Consider the following 24518-nt stretch of genomic DNA (forward strand, 5'->3'; position numbering starts at 1 on the left):
ATTAAACGCATCAAAAAAGAACACTTTTTTAAGTTGCATAATTCATAATAAAAATGTAACCACTATGAACATCAGTGTATCCCAAATGAGCATCAATACTCATAAAACAAAGATTTCAGTCTATATAGGAGCTAGACAGAGAGATTATCAGGACACTTTAATTAACTTATTTCATCCAAACAGACAATACAGATAGAACACAAACAGTGAAATAGAGGACCTAAATAATACAATTAGTAAGGAAAAACTAAATGATAGCTAATCTTATATTTTGAAAACAGGATATGCATATGCTTCCTTTTTAAGGACCCTGGAACATTAGCAACAATTGATCATATTAAGCCACACAGAAAACCCCAATAAATTCCAAAATGTAGAAATAATACAAATCTCTTCTTTTATTAAAAGTAACCTTGCTTTACAGTTAGGGGGAAAAAGCATCTATCACTTGGAAATTTTTTAACTCTTCCTTAAAAACTCATGGTTCAATGTAGATATTCAAATTGGTATGACAAAAAATAAAGATACTTTAATAAAGTACAGGCCAAAAATCCATGTGACATACCTAAAGTATTCAGAGAAAAATTAATAACTGTACATATTTATATATAAAAAGGGAAAGAATAAAAATAAATAAGCGTCTAAGTATGAAAACGTGTCCAAGTTAGAAAATGAACAACATAAGACAAAGAATCAAGAAAGAAGTCATTAATAAAGATAAAAGTGGAGCTTACTGATTAAATCATAGGAAAAAATATGTAAATATCTTTTAATAAATATATCCAAACCTGTCCTTTTTGTAGGAGAAAGGAGCAACTGTCCAATATAAGATAGGAAAGGAAAAAGACAAACAAAAGAAAAGATTTTTTTTAAATAGCCACAGATAAAGAGGAAATTTAAAGAATCATAAGCAAGCTCTTAGCCTAACTCCCAATATGAAAATACGGAAAATCATTCTTTTTTTAAAGCAAATAACATTTGTAGCAAAGCAAACATTGAGGACCAATGTGTCTTATAAACCCCATGGCACTTGTTAAATAAAGCACTGGCAAACTGCATCCAGTAGCACACGGAAAAAACAATTGAACATGGCAAGTGACATTTGTTCCCAGAAACCACAGATGGATGATAATCCAATAGAAAAATGTGTAAAATTGAAATACATTATTAAAAATATAATAAGCCACTAAAAATATAAAAGATGTTCACCCTTACCCATAATAAGAGAAATTAAAATTAGAACTATATTGATATACCATTTTTCACATAATCTTGTCAAAGATCAAAACTTTGATAAAACATTGTGTTGTTGAGGGTGGCAGAAAGCAGGCCCTCATACACAGCTTGTGACAGGGTAAATGGGTTTAAATTCTAAAGTGGACGATTTGACAATATTTATCAAATTATAAATGAACATTTTGATCTGCCAATTCCCTTTCTAGAAATGGAACTTGTGGAGCATCAATTGTAGTAACAAAATACTGCTCAGCCCTTAAAAAGAGTAAGGGAGCACTGTTTCTTCACTGCACTATTGAGAAAGAAAGTTAAGGACAGTATGCATAGCATGCTACCACCTGGTAAAAGTGGAGAAATATATTTGCTTGTATATATGTAAATATCTCTAAAGGAATAAAAAAATAACAGAGGGAACTCTGTGTTGGGAAACCTAGATAAGAAGGAATTTTGAATCATATGAATCTATTTTTTTTTGGTGCTATGTATTAAGTATCTCATTTGGTTATGGTGGAAATCAGTTCTCTAGGAACTCATCATTTTCAAAAGCATGTACAATTTGAATTTGAAAGTAAGAATGAAATTTTATCACCTCCACACCTTAGTTATGTCTGTCTTCGGACCCAGGTCATCAGGTACTTCACCTGACAAAACAAAAACTGAGATTTAAAAATAAATGAAATTGAAACAAGATGTAGACACACAGTTTTAAGGAGCACATTTATTAAAGCACCATTAGTAGATGGCATTATAAGTTTAAACAGAGAATTTTTAGGAGTGTTTTCAAACTGTAACCTAGACATGGTGATTAACATGGAGAGATACTCATGCTTGACTGAGATAGAACTAAATGCATTAAAACAAAAGATGAAGCTCACAATAGTGTTTTTCTGTAAATTTTACCATTGCACTGTTACTTTATGATGTTTGCAAGAGGCAAATTTTTGTTTCCCTCTTAATCCAGTATTGAGGAATCCAAAATGATATCTTAGACCAATTCTCATCAGTTCTAGAGCTTGATGAGTACTTCTTTGTCCGTACTGGTTTGGGCCAGATACATTTGTGTAATATCAAGGTCAGATAAAGTTGACCATTGCTTATCATAGATATATTGGAAAAAAACAGGATGTTACAGTAAAAAAGAAATACTACTAATAGTCCGAACACCCAGAGATTACCAATATTCATAGTTACTTTTGTGTTGATTTTGTATGTGTATGTGAACACATATTTTCCACATACTGTTCATAAATGTCTGATTCCTGCTGTTTTTAAACCATGAGTGAGAATTTTCTCCTTTGTTAAAAGTTCTTTGTGAATCTAATCTTGAATGGTTGTATAATAGCCCATGTAGCATGATTTATTTTAGCTATCCCATATTTGGAAGCTTTTAAGATTTTTCTAATTTTTGCCTGGCATTTGAAGGTTTAACAGTATTTGCCAGGACTATATTTCTTGTAATGATAGTAAGAGTTACTTGCATCCATCCTGTGCCAGGCACTTAAATTATCACTGAACTTTATAATAAAATTGCAAGATGAAGGTTTTCATTCCTGTTTTATGGATGAGGGAGCTCAAGAACAAAACTCAGTCACATGACCAAGCTAAAACCAAAAAGTTAGCATAGTGAGTTTTTTAACTCAAGTCTCTCTCTTCTCACAACACGGTGCTATGACCAAAAAAGCACTTAATGGATAGTTCTTATTTTTCTGGAGCACAGGTCTAAATCTGAACTGTGGTGTGGCTCTGGTGTGGGGAACGTCCTGAACTGGTGAATTTAAGTCTTAAGCTCGGTGTGGTTATGTTCCAGTCACTGCTCCCTACACAGTAACTCTAGATAAAAACAATACAGAAGTGCATCTTTGTGTAAACGCCCTCCACCCCTAAAAAAGCCTGTTTATAAGGTTGGTGATGAAAGTGAAGGAAAGTTAAAGAAGTCTAAGAAAATAATAATTCCAAGCCAGAAAATAGAAGATCTAGATATATCAGAATAGAATGCCAAAGTTTTCCAAAGCCTGAATCTATGATATAAAATAAGACAAACTTGTACAAAGACAAGAAGTGATTCTTAAACATTTTAAGGATTCTAGTAAAAGCATATTTTAATGACATCATAAAATTATAAATTAAGACCTAAACTATAAAGTAAGGGCTTCAAGGGGTTATTGATAAATACCTGTTACTTTCCTGCATTTGATAAGGAAAATTACAAGCTATCATGGGATTTGTAAATTTGGAGATTTGCAAAGATCTTGGTACATACTTTGTGAAAATCAAAGGCCTTCTCTAAAAACAGTCCTGTGACAAACATCTCTACAAATAAATCTTGGTCCACATGTCTGGCAATTTTCTTAGGATCATTTCCTGGAAGTAATATTATTATTTTGACATTATCAATATGTGTCATGGCTCTCAGCAGAAGGAACCATCTGCCAACTGACCAAAGCTGGAGTAACAATGGGCACATAGAAATAGAATGCTTGGAAATCCAAATACGGAGTAGGTGTCCTGACAAAAGTGTACAAACAGGAAGTGGATGTAGATGAAATAGCTTGTCTGGCCTCTCAAAGTAGCCCTGGACAGTGTGACTTCTCAGGAGCAAGCCGAATTCTCGCAAACACAAGCACTAACATCAATCCAGGGCTGTTAGGAAACAAATACAAAATACTGCTTTTACCAAGATAAATCAAGAGACCAAGAACGTGTCTGCCCTGGGATATGGGTCTATTAATCACCACATTGCAGAATCACACAGGTGGAGCACAGGTGTGGCCATATCACATCGAACGCCCACCTGTACCCGTGAATGGCAACAAATCCAAAGTTTCATCTAAATTATTCAGCATTCATCCAACAAATATTTAGTGAGTGTTTATCATCTGCTAAGCACTACATCAGATGCTGGCAGTGCCCATTATTAATGAGAAAGCTGCCAGTGGCTTGGGTTTTTTTTAAAAAGAAGTTGCTTATTTTTTTTAAGGGCTGTTAACAATGTCATTAAGAAAAAGAAACTGTTTCCCTTACCATAGATTCTCCCGTTAATGGAACACTTATTAAAAGTCATGATGTTTTGAGTGAGAGTGCCTGTTTTGTCGGAGAAAATATATTCAATCTGGCCCAGTTCCTCATTGAGCGTGGTTGTCCGAGCTTCAGCAGGTGTAGCTTTTCCAGAGTAATACATCTTCCGATCCCAGTTTATAAAGTAACTGTGTCCCAGGCGAATGACTTCCACGCTTTGATCCATTAAAATGGGGGGAAATAAAGCAATACTCCATCAATTTCAGAACATACAAAGCTTTGCCAAAGTAAGTAAGAAGTCTGCCAAAGTCTTCAGAGTTTAGAAGAAAATCTGGATTGTCTGTCCCCAGGTCCTAGTGACCTTCAAAAGCATCTCAGCAAAGTCTGCTCATAAACTTTTCTAAGTCATTTCCTCACAGCACCATGAAACAACAAGCTGGCTTTGCATAAAGCCCTAGGGAATGTTCCATGGCTCTCTATTTGCAAGAAACAGCCCCAGTGGAGATTTCCTGTGGAGCATATTAGTAGGCACCTCTCCTATAACTTACAAGAAACTCTTATTAAAGATGTTTGTCAGATGTCTAAGCTAAAGAAATGCATTGTTGAGGACTTTCTCTCCAATACACTGTTTGATGTGGCTTCATTTGCCAAAGGAGGCAAAAAGTAGTATCTCATGATTCCCTAAGCAAACCATAATAGATATGGAGTAAAAACAGGGGTTGGCTGCCATATTATTTTGCCTTTTATCAGGAAAAGTGTGGCCTCATGATCTCATGGAGATTTATGACTTTCCAGCTCTGGAAGTGGAATTTCTGTGGTCAAGCATATGAATTCTTTCAAACTTTGTCATATATAAAGCGAACTCAATTGCCAAAAAGGTTAGGAAAATTTAAGTTTGTACCACTAGATTATTGAAAATTATCCTTTACTATATGCCAAGGTAGATGGCATTTCATTACTATTTGTTTGCTGCATTGCTTTTCTTCTTAGTGAGTTGAACTTTCTTTTCAGATTTTATTGGCCAGTTATGTTTCTTCTCAGGATCATTTAATTGTGTTACCTGCCTATTTTACCTTTCCATATCAGATATTAGTGTATTTCTTATTGATTTGTAATAATTACATATACATTACATAAATTTCACCCAATTTACCACTGGTCTTTTCATTTTTGCTCCCACTATTTTTGACATGAAGAAGTTTCCTCTTTTTAATCAGTCACATTCATCAGTAGTTTATAGTTTCTGTTTTGGGAGTTTTGTTTGGATAAGCCTCCCTTATGCCAAGATTATATATACAGATATCTGTATTTTTCTTCTAGTTCTTTATTGACTTTTTCCACAGTTAATTCTTTATCACAACTGGAATTTTTTGAAGTATGATGTAGATGAGGACCTAATTCAATTTTTATAAACAAAGTTTTTTCATCACCACTTATTGAACAATGACTCCTTTCCCCTATTTTACAGGGACACTTCCATGTCACATATACATTATTTTCCTCATGAGAATCTGTTTTAGGAACTTCACTTTTGTTCCTTAATATGTCACTTAATGCATCTCTTATTTTCATTATAAAAGTTGGCAATTCCTGGGAAGAAATAAGAGAGCCTTTATTTTCTTCTTTTCTAAAAATTCTTAGCTATCACTCATTTATTCTTCCTGGTAGAATCACAGTACATATTCATCTAAATGGACTCCAGAAATCAATGAATCAGCTTTCTCTTAAAATTTATTTGGGACCTTACAAGTCTATGTTAAACTCTTAATCATTAGAAAATAACTCATATTTTAATACTTCAGACAGTATAAATATTTCCAGGAATTCAGTTTTGAAAAGCACCTCTATTTGTAAAGGGCCTTCCTTTACAAAAAAATGTGGTTTTGCTTTGTTTTCTACATAGGTCCACACCATAGCTTGTTAGATGTGTTCCTGAAGATTATATATTTTTATTGATGGGAGACTTTTCTGACTTGCTGTTGCCCCAAAAGAAAGTGGGTTTTTTTGTATTAAAAGCTTTTTCTATTATTAAAAAAATGTGATTATGTCATAAAGTCAGACATTTCATTGAATTACTAATTTCATTTCATTTAATTTAACTCTCTTACTAAAAGAGTTACAGATTTATTCTTTCGGGTTTTCTAGGTTCATAATCACATTGTCTGTGTTCTTCCTTCATAATCAGCTTATTTCAGTTTCCTGTCCCAATTTGTTCATTGATATTCCAGTCGCACGTCTCAGGACGTGAGCACGGACATTCAGGGCAGTATAAAACAGCAACAATCAGAGCAGGGAGCCATGGTATGTTTTATCTAATGGAGTTAAGCTTTGGTTTTCCCATCTGTAAACTGAAAAGTTGACAGTGGTCTGAGGATAAAGGATGACACCTAAGTCCTTTCTGGGCATTAATTCCATACTCCTAATTCTGTAAGTACAAGACATCTACATTTCCCTCCCAAAAGTGCTCGGGTGCCAGTTCATTTTCTAACTATTTAAATGGTCATGCTTTTTTTTCATCTAAACCAAAAATCACACTATGACTCTATAGAATTATACAATGTAAAAATAAATGTCATGCTCTGCATGTTTTCCTGTTCTGCTTCACTCTTCTGTACCCCCTTTCCTTGTAAGTTCTTTATTAGTTGCTCTATTTCAGCTTTGTTTTTCTTACTCCATTCACTCAAAACACACTAGCATTTATAATGTACCAAGCACAGTGCCTAACCTGTCATAGGCAGTCAGTGTTGAATGAATGAATCCTGACCCTCTATTCCCTAATTTCACCAATAAGGACACTAAGACCTAGAGAAATTAAATGACTAACCCAGGGTCACACAAATAATTAACAGAGCTGAGATGAGAATTCAGGCATTTGGTAAATCCACTGCAGAGCTGACCTTAGGAATGCCATAATGACTGTATAAATCACTTGGAGCTTTCATTTATCTGAAAGCAAAGCAGCTCCCTGAAAACTCAAAGCAAAATGAACGGAACAGAATTTGATCCTTCTGTGTTGTAGTAGAAGCCCATGGAAGTATTCTAAATTAATTTGAATTCTTAGACCTTAAAATGGTCTATAGAGAGGAAGGGTATCCTTTTTGTTTGGGAAAAGAGGATTTAGGAGAGTCGCAGTGGAACATTCAGCCCTTTGACTTCTAATAGCAGAGAAAAGGAGACAAATGTTCAGAGTTAGCGTAATCAGGCTGCTTAGTGTTTTTTGCCTGAACGCTCGAAGAGCAGGGCTTATGATTCCATCCATTCTGTGGCAAAATAAGCAATATGGAAATGAATTCCTCTTGCTTTGGAAAAAACACTCAAAAGCTAATTCCTTGGGAGTACAACAGCTGCATTTTTTAAGATGATGTATTAAAAAACTATAGCTGGATATGTTTTAACACTACAGATAAACAAATTGACAGCAAGAAATGTCCAACCAAAAACAATGTCCTTTGCTCATGTAGAATTGCTAACCAGTCAAAGAAAATTCTGCACTTTTATCTTTAAGTGGCATCTGACACTAATTTATTCTTTGTACCTATTCAAAAGCCTGAAAGAACCTTTCGTAAAAGGCCTTCATCCTTACAAACAGAAATACCTAGGCGTTCTCTTTTTCCAGGTCTCAGTCTTCAGGACTGAGCAACCTGAAATCCCTTGGAAAGCTTTTTCCCTCAAGTTGAGATCAGAATGACGGTTCTTATTTGGTTAAAAGCTCATATTTATCTGCATCAATACTATGTCTTACCAACAGGTAAAGAACTCTAGCCTCTTTTTCCCTCTCTTGATGTCTTCACTGAGTAATAAATCATACACAGCTTAGGTACAGAGGGAAGACACTGTACCAAGTGTCAGCAGGCTTGGGTTTGGATCTTGGTTCTGTGCCTAACCAGCTCCAGGATCCTTTCACAAATCATATTTGTGAAAAAAGTTCAGCAATAACTACTTCGCAAGATTGTTGGGAGACATAAATGAGATAAAGAACGTAAAATCACTTTATATAAATTTTAAAATGCTATCTAGAGGTAAGGTGGTATTACTTGGAGGAGAAACAAACTCAGAAATAAATCATTTTAATCCCCTCCTTTTACTGAGCAGTACATATTTCATGTGTGAAGTAAGGCCCAGGGAAGCCAAGTGCCTTCTCCAAGGTCACACAGCTATTAGTGGCAGTGCCAAAACCAGAGCCTGAGTTTGGACTATTCTAATAGGGTTTTCTTTCCACCACTGCAGGAGACACATTAGAGAGAAAAGGAATGCTAACCTGGGAATCTAGCTTTGGTGTCTAAAAAAACCAGTCTTTCAAACCATTAAATGCAAAATGCCAGTGCACTTCGAAGAGTATATACAGAATACACTCCCTTCATGAGGACATGTGAAACTGCACGTGTTCAGATGGTAAGCCACTATGAGCATTTATGATTCATTTAGGACATAAAAGGAAAGCTGTAAAAGCTGACAATAGTTCTTCTGGCAAAGAGTAGGATTTACTACAGACTTCATAATTGGATACAAGCATGAGAGGTCCTCAGAATCAAAGATGAGCCAGTAGAATACAGTTTGAATAGAGCCCACTCTGACCACAGCTCCAGAAGGCCCAAAGCAATTTGTGGTGTTGTGGCCACATGCCACTACTTCAAGTCAATTTCCCACAACTTGACATTTCAGTTTCCTGACTGCTATCCAAAATAAGGGTGGATTTTGTGCATTAAACTTCCCTTGCTTCATCATAGCTAGGATTTTGGAAAGAGAGAAAAAGAAGCTCATAAAAATTAGCAGGGATTTAGAGCTGGTGATTTTGTGTGTTGTTCAAATACTGCTGATGAGGTATGTCATACAGTCAACACTTATCTTGGCCCCAGTGTCTTTGGGAGGGTCTAGCTGCCTTGGTAGGATTAGGATCAAGAGTGTCTCAGGTACAGACTCTAGGGCCAATTTCTAAGCCTTATCAAACACAAACACACACACATACATATGTGTGCGCATACAGAGAGGTGTGTGCTTGTGCATGTGTGTGTGTGTGTGTGTGTGTGAATGTGCATGAGAGACAGAGACCATTTTAGCTCTAGCATGCAGGACCAAATCTAGAAATGAGAGATCAAGTTGTCATGGAATTATGATTCATACCTCTTATTTAACAATGGACAAATACTAACTGTATTACAACTCCTTTATACACTCACTTGTAGTTGCTAATAATAAAGGGAAAAATAATATTCATTAAACTCTTACAAAGGGTCAGGCATTCTTCTGAGAGCTTTACAGGTTTGTTTACTACTTATACAATCCTATTAAGTAGAAATATTATTTCCTCTGCTTTTTAAATGAGGAAACCGAGGTGCTACAAGGTGAAGTAACTCGCTCAACGTTATGGAGCCAGTGAGTTTTAGGATAGGATCTGATCCAGGAATCTGGAGCCATACTTGTGGCTAGGAGGCACTGTCTCGATAGGTTTCCCCAGACATTCTTCTATCTCTTACCCAACAACATCAACCCAACTGTAATTGACAAGGTTTCATGAGATTATACTGTAGTCCATGTATGCCAAAGAAACACATTCCTAAGAAACCAAATCAAATCAAGGAGAATATAAAAATGCATTTATTGTTATTTGAATATGTAAGATTTTAAGATTAAACAGCTTAGTTCCTTCATTTGAGAGAGAGAGCAGATCATAAGCAGTTAAAGCAAGACATCTATCTCCATTGTAATCTTAAAACAAACAAAAAGATTACTTTTTTTGGAACAAAAGCTTTTGACAAAGTGGTTTCACTTAAGTATAAACTCTCATCTTACCTCACGTATAATGAAATGGGTACAACTGTATTAAGAATAATAATGTATGACCAGAATGTTAGGAATCCTGAGAACACAGAGTTCTTCTCTCCTTCATTCAAAAAGAGGAAAGTTCTGAATTGGCCCCCAATTTGATTCTCCCAGATTGAATTTCCTATTGCGAGAATAATTCCCAAGCACACCAGAAACCCAAAAATCTGAAATAAGAACAGAAGTCTGGTTAAGGTTAACCTGAACCCAACACTAGTCATATCAATGCAATCTGATTACACTTCTAAATCAAAGAAATTTTCATTTCCAAAGCAAGTTACACAAAGCTCTTCTTACTTACCATCAATCATATGAGTAAAATTTTTGTATGCAGAGAACTCAGTTAAATATTTGACATGAATTTTCCCACTTAGTTCTTCTATTGACTCTCTCAGATAGGAACAATCACTACATACTTACAGATCAAAAAAAAAACAAATTCAAATGGAAACACAGAAAAATTACATAATTTGTCTGTGGTCACAAAGCCAAAACTTGCACATTATTGATGTATTAGGAGTGCACGTATTTAAATGGCCTAAGTCATGAAGCATAAGTTCGTGTTTCATGATTTGCCCTGGCCAGCCCCAGTTCACATCTGCTATTCAGGTGTGATGTTAATAGTGTTCCTTCCTTTCACCTTCAAAAATGTCCTGTTTGAATGATAAGTTACATGGTCACCCAAGGCAGAAATGCAAAAGGAATAAAATATCAGTAATAAAGAACTGACTCAAACTACTCAGATCTCTTGGCTACAGAACTAGCTGCATGATCCTTACTGAAGTTCAACAAGAAAAATAAGGATTAATTAGAGTACTACATGATGTATATACTTTTATTTTGAGAGTAAAAAAAAAAAAAAGTGGGAGGCAACCTAAGAACAGTTAGCTGGCTCTTACACTGATTAGTACCAGTTTAGCAAAGCAGACATTTTGGAGGTACTGCAGCTAGAAAGAGAGCAAAGTCAGTCTCTTGTGAGGCCAAAATCCCAGCCTTGGAAAGGAAGGACACAACAGTAGTGAGCATGTAAGACCTGAGTTCAGATGGTGTTCTGGGACTTTGCTAAGTGTGACCCTGTGTTGGGAGCAAAGCAGTTGCTGTTGAGGAAAGCGTGGGGCTAGAGAACAGGTATTATTTCCTTTCTCCTCCAAAAAAAGGCTATCCAGGCATTCTAGGACAGCTTTCATCTTTATTTGTTCATGAACAATACAGACACATAAGAAGACAATGTTGGGGAAAGCCTGAATTAAAGTATATTAGAAAAACATGTATTAGAGAAAAATAGAATTGTGAATTTCTAAATCCTACTGATTCAATACCTATATCACAGTATCCTCTTTTATTTCAAGAGCTGATAATATAAATTAATTAAATTACTTTGAAAGCATGATACTTGGCATTAAATGCCCTAATTTAGGACGGACTCAGCTTCTAATTTCTCAGTGGATCATTCAGTTTTCTAGTATGAAAAACTGAGACAGTGCCTGCTTCACAGCGAGTAATTTTACTGTGTGGCGGACACATATCCAATCCCTGAGCAAGCCCTGTGAGTGGGCTCAGGGCCATTTCAATGGGGAATGCTGGGAAGGGGGCATGGGCTCCTTGTGAGTGTGTCCTGTGGGCCCCCTGGACTCTGCCCCCAGGGAACAGGTATAGCGAAAGGAAAGCCTAGGTCTGAGACACTAAAAGTAAAACAGCTGGCCAATACTTTGTGCCCAAGAAGGCTTCATTTCCTTATTTTTTTATCAGAGTCTCCTTATCACATACCAGTTAAGCAACTAAATATTGAGCTCAGATTCTTTATAATTGCTTGTGAGTCTGTGATAGAGCAGGTGGGGAAACATGATTCAGTCATGGTCCTCATATTTTACAATTCCTCACACTTAGCCCCAATATCAGGAGGCAAAGCAACATTACACAAAAGTCGGATAACAATCAGATCCACAGCATGAGGCAGTACAAGGTTAATCGACAAAGGGTGGGATGCAACGAATGCCTGACTATTTTTGGTAAATAGGTGGTAGAGAACATGGTTCCAAAAATTTCAGAGGAGAAAATAATGTCAGAGATAGGAGATAAGCACAGGCTAGGAAATTTACAAGACTTCATGCAGGAGAACTGTGACTTGGGCCTCAGAGAACTCAAAAGCAAAACCAGCTCCATAATTTTTAGGGCCTGGTGCAAAAGAAAAATGTGTGGCCCTTGTTCAGAAATTATTAGGAATTTCTACATAGCAACAGCAGATGAAGAAGCCAAGTGTGAGGCCCTTGTGAGTGGGGGCTCTTGTGACTGCCCAGCTCACACATCCACGAAGCCAGCCCTGTCCATAAGCTATGTAGAGAGGAAATGAGCAAAGGTAAGACAGCAGGAAGACTAAACTACCTTAAAAATTAGGTTTTGTTTTTTAAAAATAAATCCTTGGGACATGGAGAACTTGTAAGACTGTGGAGACCTCCACCAGCACTAACTTCTCTCTCCAAAGACACTACCAGTGGTTAAGAAATCATAATCTAGGAAGTAGAGGGAATTATAACTGCTCACCAGTGCAAAATCCCCAAATACTAATTCTGCAAGGTGAATGTAGATATCTGAAAGAGCTCCCATCAAAATATAGGAAATATATTAAGATACCAGTAACTAGAGATATTGACTAATTTTGTTATAGTAACTCACCCATATTACTAGAGTATTCATCAATCTATCAATGCTTGTCCTCTTAAAATTTGTCTTACCACTGTTCTGCATTAATTTAGTATCAGGACCTGCAAAAAAAATTAAATAACTTTAAGACAATTAGCTACTGTATTATTATTATTATTATTATTATTGTTATTATTATTATTATTATTATTAATTCCTACTCATATCAACTGTTCCTGAGAGGAAAATAATGTGTCTTTCAAAATAATTTAACTTTTGCTAAGAGCAGGGGCCTTTATTTAGTTGTATATGAGTCTCAACTGTTGACTTGATAAGAACCCTAGAAACTGCAAAAGAATTGGTCTCCTTAGAATAGGATAAATCCAAAACAGAACTTGTAGCTGAAAGGTTTAAGAAGTGCTGTTTTTCAAAAATCTGGGTTTCAGTGTGCTTATAGTTTGATGCAGTTAAAGATAATGAAATCAATCAAAGTAAGGAATAATTTGGAAATGTTAAGAAGAACGTGTAACAAACACAACTGAGAACACTAAGGTAAAAAATGTAAAGTTAAGGTAAGAAATAAAATTCTGGGTCTGTTTCCCAAAAACACTGATTTCCTTTTAAAGGAGAAACTAGAAAAACTCCAAAGAATACATTAGCAAGTAAGTTAAACTTTTATCATGTACTGCATACTACGTATATTATATGCACTTTTTCTAAGGGCAAGAATTGTCTTAACCCTTGTGTTAGATTTATTTCAGGTAAATACATTATTCTATGATACATTTACAAAGTGCCTTGTTCAAGGAATTCTAAGAATATTAATAAATGCTTTAGAGGTAGATCATTAGACGATTAGCAAAGGAGAATGTTAGCATATATTTGTAGTCAAAGAAGATGCTAAATAGAAGTGATTAAGTTTTAATTACATCTGAGTTCTTCAGTGTTCCCTCTCCACATCATCTTCCCATGATTATCATCAGTCCACAGAGTCATTTAACATAGGAGGAAAGGGGAAGTGAAAGAGCGGAGAGAAGAGAGGCAGACATGAAATTATATGCCATTCCAGAAGTCAGAGAGAATGGGCATGTCCTTAAATGGTTTCCATTTACTTAAAAGGCAAATTGAAGCAAAGACTGGGGTCTCATAACAATTCATCGTCTTAAGTTAAATATTGTACCCCAGTGACCTATTTCCAACCACTGCTATATAAAAGAGACCACCCACATTTTCTCAGAATCATTTATGAAAATCATATGGACATCAAGGGTGGGAAAAACTCCTTTTATAGTAAAGATCCCAAAGAGCAAATAAAGTTTGTGATTACTAAAAGCTGAAATATTGACAGACCAGTTTTGTGCAAAAAATCTACACTTCTTAGGTATGCATACACACACAGCAAAGAATCCACTTAATGGGTCTTTAAGCATATAATTAATTATATCCACAGATGTGAATACATACAACTCTTCTTTCCCTCACAGTCACAGATGATGAAAGAATTTTCTATACTCAACAGGCTGCTTCCTCATCTCCTGCTCATTACTCAACCTAGTTTCTGGACCAGTCCCTCCACCAAACACATCTGGTGGTCTCATCAGGGTCCTCTGGGCCTCCTTTGATGGCTCACCAGCTTTTCACACTGTTAAGCATGCCCTCAGCTTCTGTGCTACTGTGCTTTTCCTCCTGTCTCCTTGGTAGCCCCTTCCTTGTCTTCCATGATGCCCACCCTCCTTTACCCAGTCATTAAATACTGGAATTCCTTAAGGCCCAGGCATAGGCCACCTTCTCTTTTTCTCAACCCACCTTCCTTAGACAATCTCATCTAAGACCACAACTCCAGTTGCCACCTATGGGGTCAAATGTATATCTCTGGCTGAGATTGCTCCTCTAAGCTCTAAACCCATATATTTAAATTCATATATTTAACTGCCTATATGATATCTTTACCTGCTTCTTTCTAAGGCCCCTCAAATGGCCTTTGTCTAGCCTAGCTTATGATCTTTCTCCTAAGTTCCTTATCTCAATGAATGGTACCACCATCCACCTAGTTGTGAAACAGAGAGAATCCCAGGAGTCTAGTCTATCTCCATGACTCCCACCCTAACCCAAAGTACCATCATCTCTCAGCTGAACTATAATAAAAGCCTAGTTACTCTGTCTCCCTGCATCTACTCTGTCCCCAACTTTAATCAGTATTTTTCCTCCTCCCCCACCCCATATACTCTTTCCAGCATCTGCTATTTACCAACTTTACGAACACCATAGGCAAGAGTGAACTTTTCCAATTTAACACCCACACACCATCTGTTTGAAAAACTTGCAATGGCTTTCCAATGTTTTTAGGATAAAGACACCAAAATTCTGGATATGCACAATAAGATCCTGTGCAGTCTAGCCCCTATCCACATCTCCAGGCACATGTCCGTCTTTATCCCCCGTGCTCTCCATGCTCCATACTGGCCTTCTTATTTGAGATTAATTTTTCTCTTCCTACCAGATTAAAAACCAAATGAGTAAAGGGATTGTAATTTGTTTTTGCTCACATTCTTAATTGCAAAAGAGTATAGCATAGTGACTGTCACATAGTAGATACTCAATAAATAATCGTTTAATGAATCAATTTATTAAGCACCTGCTATGTTTTAGGCAATGTGCATATGTGCTTTTTATTTATTATCTCAGCTAATGCTTACAACAAGCCAACATATTAGTACTGTATCCTTAGATCACTAATAATGAAACTGAAGCAAAGAATTTAAGTAATTTCCTTGAGAGTTCTTGCCCAGCAAGAGTCAGAAACAGAATTTGAATCCAGATATATCCAACTTTAAAGCTCTCACTCTAAACCAGTGTTTTTAAAACTATATGAAATAGTCCATTAATTAACTGACTCACTCAAATCAACGTGTATTTAAGACTATGACTCATCAGAGTCCAAACAGGAAATAGATGATACATTGAACAAGGATTATTGGAGGAAAGTTTTTTTAATAAAGGGACTCTTTACAAAAGTGTGGGTGGGTATATAGAGGAAGCAAAATTTTAATGCAATAACCAAGGACTTAGTAGCAATCAAGACGTTTCTCCATCAACTCTGATTTGATTGACTGATGAAACTAAACATTCGTCTGCCTGGCATTATTCCGGTTAAGCTTTCTATTAACATTTGTGCCTAAAGTCAATGCAGGCATGCTCTGTTTTCCAAATATCTGCCTCGTGAAAGTCCCTTGCAAGTGACCACCTAGGACACAACACAAAAAAAGAGGATGTTCCGCCACAGCCCCCATGGCCAAGATCCAAAAAGCAGTACATTTTCCCATCTTTCAGCCTATGGAACAGACAATGCACTCTGAATTGATGCTGAAGGAAGGGAGAAGAAGGGAAGGAAGGAAAGAGTATTTGTCAAGCATCCTCTTCCATACGCATTGCCTCACTTATTTACAGCGAATCTGATGTATTCACTGTTATCCCATGTTACAGCAGAGGAAATGAAAGCTTAGGAAGTCTGAGTAACTGAGGCTTAGCATCCTGCAGCTGGTAAACAAATTTGAACCTAGATCTACCCAATCCAAATTCTGTGAACTTTCTGTTATACTTGTACGGAGTGAGACTGTTCAACTTACAACCCCATTCCCTTCTATGTAGGAGCGTTTTCCCATAGAGCCAACCTTGTGATGGAAAACAGCCTCTGAGGAGCTCAAACAGCTATCCTAGCATAACATGCTGCAGCTGAACCATGGTCCTGAGTTAGTCATTCCAAACAAGATCACACAGATACAAACAAAATTTGGGACTACAGCTCATTCTTAGGATGAAGTACCCCCATTTTTATGTTGACAGAGAGCAAACCAGGAGGATTCATCCCATCAGAGGAACTTCAGGCAGTCTCCCCTTCATTAAGTGGGAGGGTAAACGGAGGTTAACGTATAACCCAGCTCTCTTTTTCTCAGTTCAAGAAAGATGCAAATAAGGAAATATGTGACCGTAGGTTTATTTCCCTGACTAAAGAATAAAAGCATCTGATGAAAGAAATATAAAACCAGATTCATCCCCAGATAAAAGCACATATACTGCCTCAGTTCTAGGGTCTTTCGAAGTCCTTACAATGGCGGTGCCCCAAGCCTCAAGAGCCGTGCAAACCCCCACAGCTGAGAGTATTTAGGAGGAACTGGGAGGGGCTTTTTAGGTCTGGAACACTGTTGAGTCTTCAATGAACATTTTGATGGCATTGAGGAAAGTCAGCTAAGGAGAACATTCTGATTCTGATCACATATACAGTTGATGGGCCCAAAACACATCTTAATTTGGTGTCACAATAAAAAGGATTTTTAAAATCTAGGACTGGCAATTGAAGCCGTAAGTACAACTTGAGCAGCTTTAGGAAACGGTGTTGCTGTAAGCCTCCTCAGCAAGAGGTGCCACCCGGGGCCAGCGGCGATAGAGAAGAGACAGACCAAGTGGCCAATAGGAAGAGGAAGAGGCCGTCCCTCCCTCCCCCGATTCCCAGCCGCACTTCCTTCCCGCAGTCTTTCCTGGCCCACCCCTCCCAACCCCCATCCCACCACCCGCCCTGTCCTGTTGAAAAACAGTAGAAGCAGCTGTGAGGTATAAACAGAAATGATTGCAGGATTTCCAAGAAGTGTTTTCCAAAGCACTGCTTGACCTTTGAGAACTACAAAATAAACAGAACAGGGGCTTTCTTTCATGCTCTTCCCCCACTGTAAAGGCAGGTTGATTCATACATATAATGATGGGGATGCTTGAGATGGGTTAAAGAAAGAGAAATTGAACAGTAGGTATCTAACCCCCACCAAGTAATTAAGGCCCACCCTTCAGAATAAGGTCATGATGTCTTGTCAGTGGTTCCTCACACAGTGGGGCCACACATTCTATTCCCAGAGCAGCAGTGTCTTCCCCAGGGGCCCTGCGCTCTGCAGTGCCAAGAGTTGGCACCTTGTAAGGAATGAAAGCACTGTGCTCATCCCGCCTGGAGAGCCGCGGACGCTGCCCACGCGCGTCTCAGGAAGCTCTCGGGACGGACCCCAGGCAGGCGGCCGTACCTGCAAAAACAACCATTCCAAAGCACCAGCTGGTGTTTCTCAGGACACAGCCCCTCAAGATGATCTTCTCGTTGTTGAGCGAGTGTTTGCCGCCCTTCCAAGAGAGCGTGCCCATGAACTTATCCAATTTGTTGTTGGGCGCCTCGCAGACAACAATCCCTGTAAAAATAAAAATAAAAATAAGAATAAGACACCTCTTTATGACTCACCTTGAAGTCTCTTTAGAAGTTCACAGGACTGTGTTACCCCCTACTTCTCCAGACAGGGTATTTTTCCTTTTCTTTTAGACGGCACAATGTGACATATGCCAGACTGCTAGGAAAAATAAGCTGGGACACAGTGATGGACCTCCATCACATGTTTTGAACATAGCTTTCTCTGTCCAAATAAGAGCAGAAACCTTGAGAGCCATGCGAGTTTTCTTCCTAAAAAAAAAAAGTCATTTATCTCTGCTTCAGTTTGTTTTTTTTTTTTTGAACAGATGAAGCAGAGACTGTCCTTAAAACTTTTCTTATTCCACCTCTTTTTACCTAATGTGAATTTTCACACAGGTTAGGTGGCATCCTTCCTGTTTTACAACCAAAGTTAATCAGGTCTCATAATCAGAATTTCGGGGATCCTACTAATGTCTCCCCCGAGGACCCTGGTCCTCGTTTGCCACATGTGCCAAGAATGCGTGTGGTCCCTTTCAGCTGTTCTGCACTTCTTGGTTCAATTCAGAGTTTTGGGGACTCTCAAAGGCGCCATGAAACTTGCCCCAACCTGGCCAGAAGATGTCTTCCGTTTTTTTTTTTTTAATTCCAAGCCCATACAAAACCTAAGACATGCCCATTCCAAATAAATGAATCTATTCATTCCATTATTTCAGTAAGAAAATACAGTTTCAGGGGGCTGGCTTTCTTGACAGAAAAAGAAACCAGAAATAATCTTTTATGACCCTGCCGCAAAATAGAACTACTAGATTAAAATACATTTTCATTGCAACCAGTTGGGGTAAATTTGATAAGTAATGAGTACAAAGATGGGACAGACAAAGGGAGAGAGGAAGGAAAAGAGAGGGGAGAAATGGAAAAGGAGGTTGTGGGTAGATCCAAACAGGGTTCAAGCTAGAGTCGGGGTGAGATTAGTAACCTACAAAGTTCTCCCTCTCAAAAACAATAAAAACACATTTATTTAGTCAAAGCCAAAAGGGCAGGTTGGAATGTAAAAAGTGACATTTGGAAGATAAGAAAAGGAGGCATGTCTTCAGCATTGACCGACGGGAAAGGAGACCAGCCTCGCTGGAGAGCTTCTGGGTTACGCTGTTAAAACGCTCAGTGAGCTCCTTCTGACTTCAGGGGTTCCTTGTATGGCTCCTTTCCTTCTTAGGGGGATATCTTTTCCTTTTAAAATTCTAGACATAGGTGGCAACAGCCAGTTTTCACAAGGTCTGATCACTCATGACCAACCAGTTTACTGCCATTAATAGACCTTGCATGAAAAAGGAAACAGAACCCTGAAAGGAATGAGGGATTCGCAGCCTGGGACCACTCTTCCCAACTCCATCTCCCTTTCCCCAGTGTAGCAGAAGAGCTGCCTAACAGCCCCAACTGGAGCACTCAGTAGGCTTCCCAGACGCCCACTGCTAAACAAGAGAGTCCTTGACAAGAGTCCGGGCAGGAGGATTTTCATGAGGCTCAATAACCTGCACAAAGTCATTGCTGATACAAGGGAAGTGCCTGAACTCTGGTTGCTCCAGTTACGGCCTATCACTGATATTAAAAAGTACATTAAAACTGACCCACGTTGTTCGGTCAATTAAGTTGGGAAGAGGAGACTTTTACTAAATTCTAAGAACTCAGTATCTCCAGTGCTTGCCCAGTAATCTTCATTCCTGAATTTTGTAGACCCCTGAATCGAGTATCACCAGTAAAACCTACATAAAATAACGGGTTGACAGCAACCCTTAAAGCTTATCCCAGTTTCCTGACCCAAGACTCCATTTCTCAGGCTTCAAACTTGGCCACTTAAAAAAAAATGTGTTTTGGGCAAAAACAACATGATACACAGTGCCTGCCAATAGGAATATAAAAAACAGGCTCATTTGATCATTTTTATTGTTGCAAACAAAGACTGACATGGAGGCAAATTCAGCCTTGTACGCATTGGCTGGCTCCTCCCTGGCCCCAAGGCTCATCCACTTCTGGCCTGACACCCTGGGTGTGGTTCTAGACAGGAACAGGCAGTAAGTCCAAGGGGTTCTGCCTCAGTTCTTTGGGGCCAAGCCCCAGTTCATCCTTTCTCAAAGAGTGTGGTCCCAGGGTTCCAAGAGCTAATTACAGGGCCTGGTCAAAACAAAACGGTGGGAACAAAGCCAAACTATATTTTTGATCTTCAGAAATGCTCAACTTCCCCTTTCTTAGCCCTGTTATCATAAAACAACAAGCTTCCCAATTTTTCTTCTGCCCCTTTCCGAAAGGAGTGAATAGGTTCCTTTGAAGGGAGCATTGTATTCACTTCTGTAACACTATATTGTACATACTGCTAATTTAATAGTAGCTTAAATATTTGTTAGAGAAATGGTTGAAAAAAATTTCAGATGATTTCAAAAGAGAATCTGGGAGACGAGATGGGTATTAAAGTAGAGCAAAGATGAATGAAAGAAGTGGGTATATCTGCATAGTAATAATGATAAAAAGGATTGGAAGACATAATAAGCCTCCCCACAACAGAGGGCTCAGATTGGCCTAACTCATAAGGGATAGAAGTAGATCTGAGCACACTGTGTGTGCTGGGGGAAGGGGGTAGTGCTGAGAAAAGCTGGGGACCTTTAAGCACATTACAAGCAGCCAAAGACATATCCCAGCTTTAAAGCATAATAAGGATTAGGGGAAAACTCTAGGACCCTTTTTCCTTCACTAATTGTATCAGAGTAAGAGGTAGTAAATTGTCTGACAATAGATGAGAAAACAGTTTAGGAAAAACAGCATTTCTTCTCAGATAGTTATTCACTGAAAACATGTTTGGAACACAAAGTCATCTTTAAGGGATAATAAAACAACTGGGAAAAAATCATGTCAGTAATGAAGTACAAATGTAATCAAACTAGCTAGTCACATTTGTTTGCCCCTCTGAAAAGAACACACATGAAAGCAGACAGAAATTCATCCAGTTTATAATCACACAGAAATTCTCTAGGCCCGTGCTAAGCAAAATTCACAAGACTTCATTCTGCACCCTCCTCAGAACTCTAAATTCAGTTAGCCAGCTTGTTGATTTATTACCAACCTAATAACCTTCTCACTATTTACCTCAAAGTGGAAATCTGTAGTTTATCCTGAAAAAGGAACTCAGTACTCAGTATTCCATGATTTTCAAGAGAAGTTAGGTTTATTTCTTTATTTATACCACTGTTAGAAATATGTCTTGATTATCTGTATTTCAATTTTGCCATAAGAAAGATTATTGAAGAAGACATCACTGTTGCTGTTCAAAAGTTTCTCCAGGCACAAGCTTCTCAGAGTTTAGGAGATTGCCCACTACTGTTGCCCTCATGATATGATATTTATCTTTTCCTTAGAAAGAAGAGCGTCACCTTAGCCTCAGTCACCCAACACCACCACCACAATATCCATGTCAACACCAGCAGTAAAGAAGGAAGTTGTTCTTCCTGTCTGTCTATACATGAAATCTATGTCTCATGCAGTCACATCACCTTTGCTGTTGAGCTGTGCTTCTGTCCAGGTGAATGGGAAACTTATCTGGTAAGTCAAAAAAAGTCACAAGATGCTAACCAAGCCTTTTTTGCTTTTCTCTCTTTAACCAGAAAGAAATACTTGGTTTTCTGTGTTTTAATCATACACATGCTATTTTTCAGAAAGGACCACAAAATACACAAAGATTCCTGAAATAAAGAGTCAACATTTCCCTGGTTCAGAACTCTGTATTAACAGTCATACCAAATATGTAAACTTGTCATAAATTGTAAGAAACAGATCTCAGTCCAGTCAATAACAATATGCAAAAGATTATTAAACACATTTGAACAATTTACATTCAGGGCTTTCCCCAAGGCATAACAATGTCCAGTTTACAAATGTATAATTAACAACTATTTCCAGTTACTTTTTGGTAAAGATAAGCTTTTCAATTCCCCTAAGACTTTAACGTGAAACATCAAGGTCTACTCTATTTTTACACTTGCTATAATATTAGATCAAGTCATGTACCTTTCATATAAAATTTAACAGGCTATATATCGATTTTTTTGAATGTTTGAAATGTCTAAAAATATCTATACAAAAACTTATCAAATAAATAGATTTACCTAGCAAAAGCCAGCTCTGTCTTGCATGCACTGGGCTCTCTGTTTGACCAGTTCCTCTATAAACACTTGTCAGGAATCCTGATGTTCAAAATCAATGAGAACATTACTACTTCTTAAAAATATGCTGTCATCCAGGTCCTGGAAGGACTTGATCTCTGGTCATTAATTTTGTGCCTTTATGTTTGGAGTACTCTTGAAATTCATTTCTTACCCTGATCAGGTGCTCAGCTGTCATGCTGACCCCCTTTACTCTCTAGGCTGCCTCTCTGCTTATAGTTTAGAGCCTCTCACGAGCTTTCACAGAATCAGCTTTGCCCCAGTCCTGGCTTCATATTCTGGCTCCTCCACTTAGTAACCTTGAGATGTTGGGAAGATTATTCAATTTATCTGGGTCTCAGATTCCTTGCCCACAAATTGGAAGTAGTAATAATTTCTTCTTTCTAGGGCTGTAATGATTTAATAAGATAATATATGTAATTATTTAGCCCAGTCCCTGGTACACAGTGAGTATTTGCTCATGTCAACGTCATGATTAGACCCTGACAACTTTAAGACCTTTACCTAATTAAAGGCTTCTTTGGGAATAAGCACTTTTTATGACTTTTTTCTCCCTGGGCTCTATAAGCTCTATGAAAGCAAGGCCTGGGTCTGATTTATTAACCCCTATATCCCCAGGATTAGCAGATCACTTGGAATTGTGTTAAATATATATTTATTGGGTAAATGAACAGGTGACTGAATGAATGAATGAAAGAAAAGAGTGAATGAAAGCTCATGCCACACCCCAAGAGGATGCCAGCAAGACAATGTCCTTGTAAGGAGGCAGGCATGCACTGTTGGTGGGGATGTAAACTGGTGCAGCCACTATGGAAAATAGCACGGAGGTTTCTCAAAAAATTAAAAATAGAACCACCATACCATACCTAAAGAAAACAAAACCACTAACTCGAAAAGATACATGCACCCCTATGTTTACTGAAGCATTATTTACAATAGCTAAAATATGGAAGCAACCTAAGTGTCCACTAATATATAAAAGGATAAAAAAGATATATTACATATACAGAATGGAATATTAGCCATAAAAGAGGATGAAATCCTGCCATTTGGGACAACATGGATAGACCTTGAAAGTATAATGCTACATGAAATAAGTCAGACAGAGAAAAAAATACCATATGATTCCACATACATGGAGAATCAAAGAAATAAAAACAAACAAACAAAATAGCAATGAACTCATAAACACAGAGAACCACCTGGTGTAGCAGGGGGATGGGGATGGACAAACTAGGTGGAGGGAATAAAAAGACATAAACTTCCAATTATAAAATAAATAATTCATGAGGATGTAAAGTACAGCATGGGGAATATAATCAGTAATATCATATGTTTTTGTATGGTGATGGTAACTATACTTAGCATAGTGAGCTTTTAGTAATGTATATCATTTTTTAATCACTCGATAGTACACCTGAAACCAATATAATACTGTATATCAACAGTATTTCAATTGTTTAAAAAAGTCGAGAGGCAGAGAAACTTATGAGACATCCCGAGGTCCTCTCCATCTCGGTTTTGACCATTGGCATCCCCAATTTGGAGTTCCCAGTTGGTACCTGTCTAGGGATAGGAGTGCGGAACACAGGACTTCAGATAATTGGGCGATGTGCACTTGTGATGCCAGGACAGAAGTGCTAAAGTAAATACTTCGGTAATTCTCAAATGAAAAATCACACAGTAACTAGAATAAAAAATAGTGCCATATCCAAATTTGCCCAGAAGTCACAAGCTAAAAGAATACTTAGCACAGACAGAGCACAGGCAAGGCATGCCTCACAGGTGTCTCAGCTGTTAGATCTTGCCATGGCTAGCAGAGCATTTCCAAATGCACACAATGCCTATCTCATGCTTTTGATTTAAACAAAAAGATGTAATATTTAGCTTTAATTCCTAAGACTCAAGGAAGTCTTTTTTCTAGTCATCAGAGGAAAACCTGAAATCTATGGATACCCCATTATATCAATGGTGAACAGAGAAGACAAGAAAGAGGAAGTAGGAAAAGAATGGAGACATAAAAGAATTAAAAGAAACTTGATAATACATGTGGAGGTATGTATAATTCTATGTATTTTGTATTGCATCCTGTCTTTAGGAGGCACGCAAAAAATAGACCTAATAAACTACTTAATATGGAAAGAGAGCTGAAAATAGAAAAGATAAAGAATAACAGAAGAAGAGACAATGCAGGTGAATAAGTAAACTAACATAAAGAGTGGAAGTTGGAAAAAGACTAGTAAGAAAGAATGCAAAAAGTGGGGAAAGGAAAGCGAAAGTGTGAAATGGGTACTTAGAGAAATATGTGTATATAGTGTATAGCATGTGAATGTGTGTCAGACAGAGAGAGATTGAAATTAAAACTTGAAAACTATGGCTTG

The 24518-nt window shown here is 37.7% G+C and overlaps 1 protein-coding gene across 3 annotated transcripts in view; it reads right to left on the bottom strand.

The window, feature by feature from the left end:
• Positions 1 to 24518, bottom strand: part of ATP8B4 (ATPase phospholipid transporting 8B4 (putative)) — a 214187-nt gene that overhangs the window by 69822 nt on the left and 119847 nt on the right. For 2 of the 3 annotated variants that reach the window (XM_036932083.2, XM_036932084.2), the window contains exons 10-14: positions 17775 to 17933; positions 12745 to 12833; positions 10042 to 10238; positions 4258 to 4466; positions 1834 to 1892 (exon numbers count right to left, since the gene is read on the bottom strand). In XM_036932083.2, the coding sequence (XP_036787978.2) occupies positions 1834 to 1892; positions 4258 to 4466; positions 10042 to 10238; positions 12745 to 12833; positions 17775 to 17933 (713 nt within the window). The remainder of the gene's footprint in view (positions 1 to 1833; positions 1893 to 4257; positions 4467 to 10041; positions 10239 to 12744; positions 12834 to 17774; positions 17934 to 24518) is intronic. The other variant, XM_036932085.2, reaches the window with a different exon arrangement.

The sequence above is a fragment of the Manis pentadactyla genome, chromosome 11 (assembly GCF_030020395.1).
Source record: "Manis pentadactyla isolate mManPen7 chromosome 11, mManPen7.hap1, whole genome shotgun sequence".
NCBI lineage: Eukaryota > Metazoa > Chordata > Mammalia > Pholidota > Manidae > Manis > Manis pentadactyla.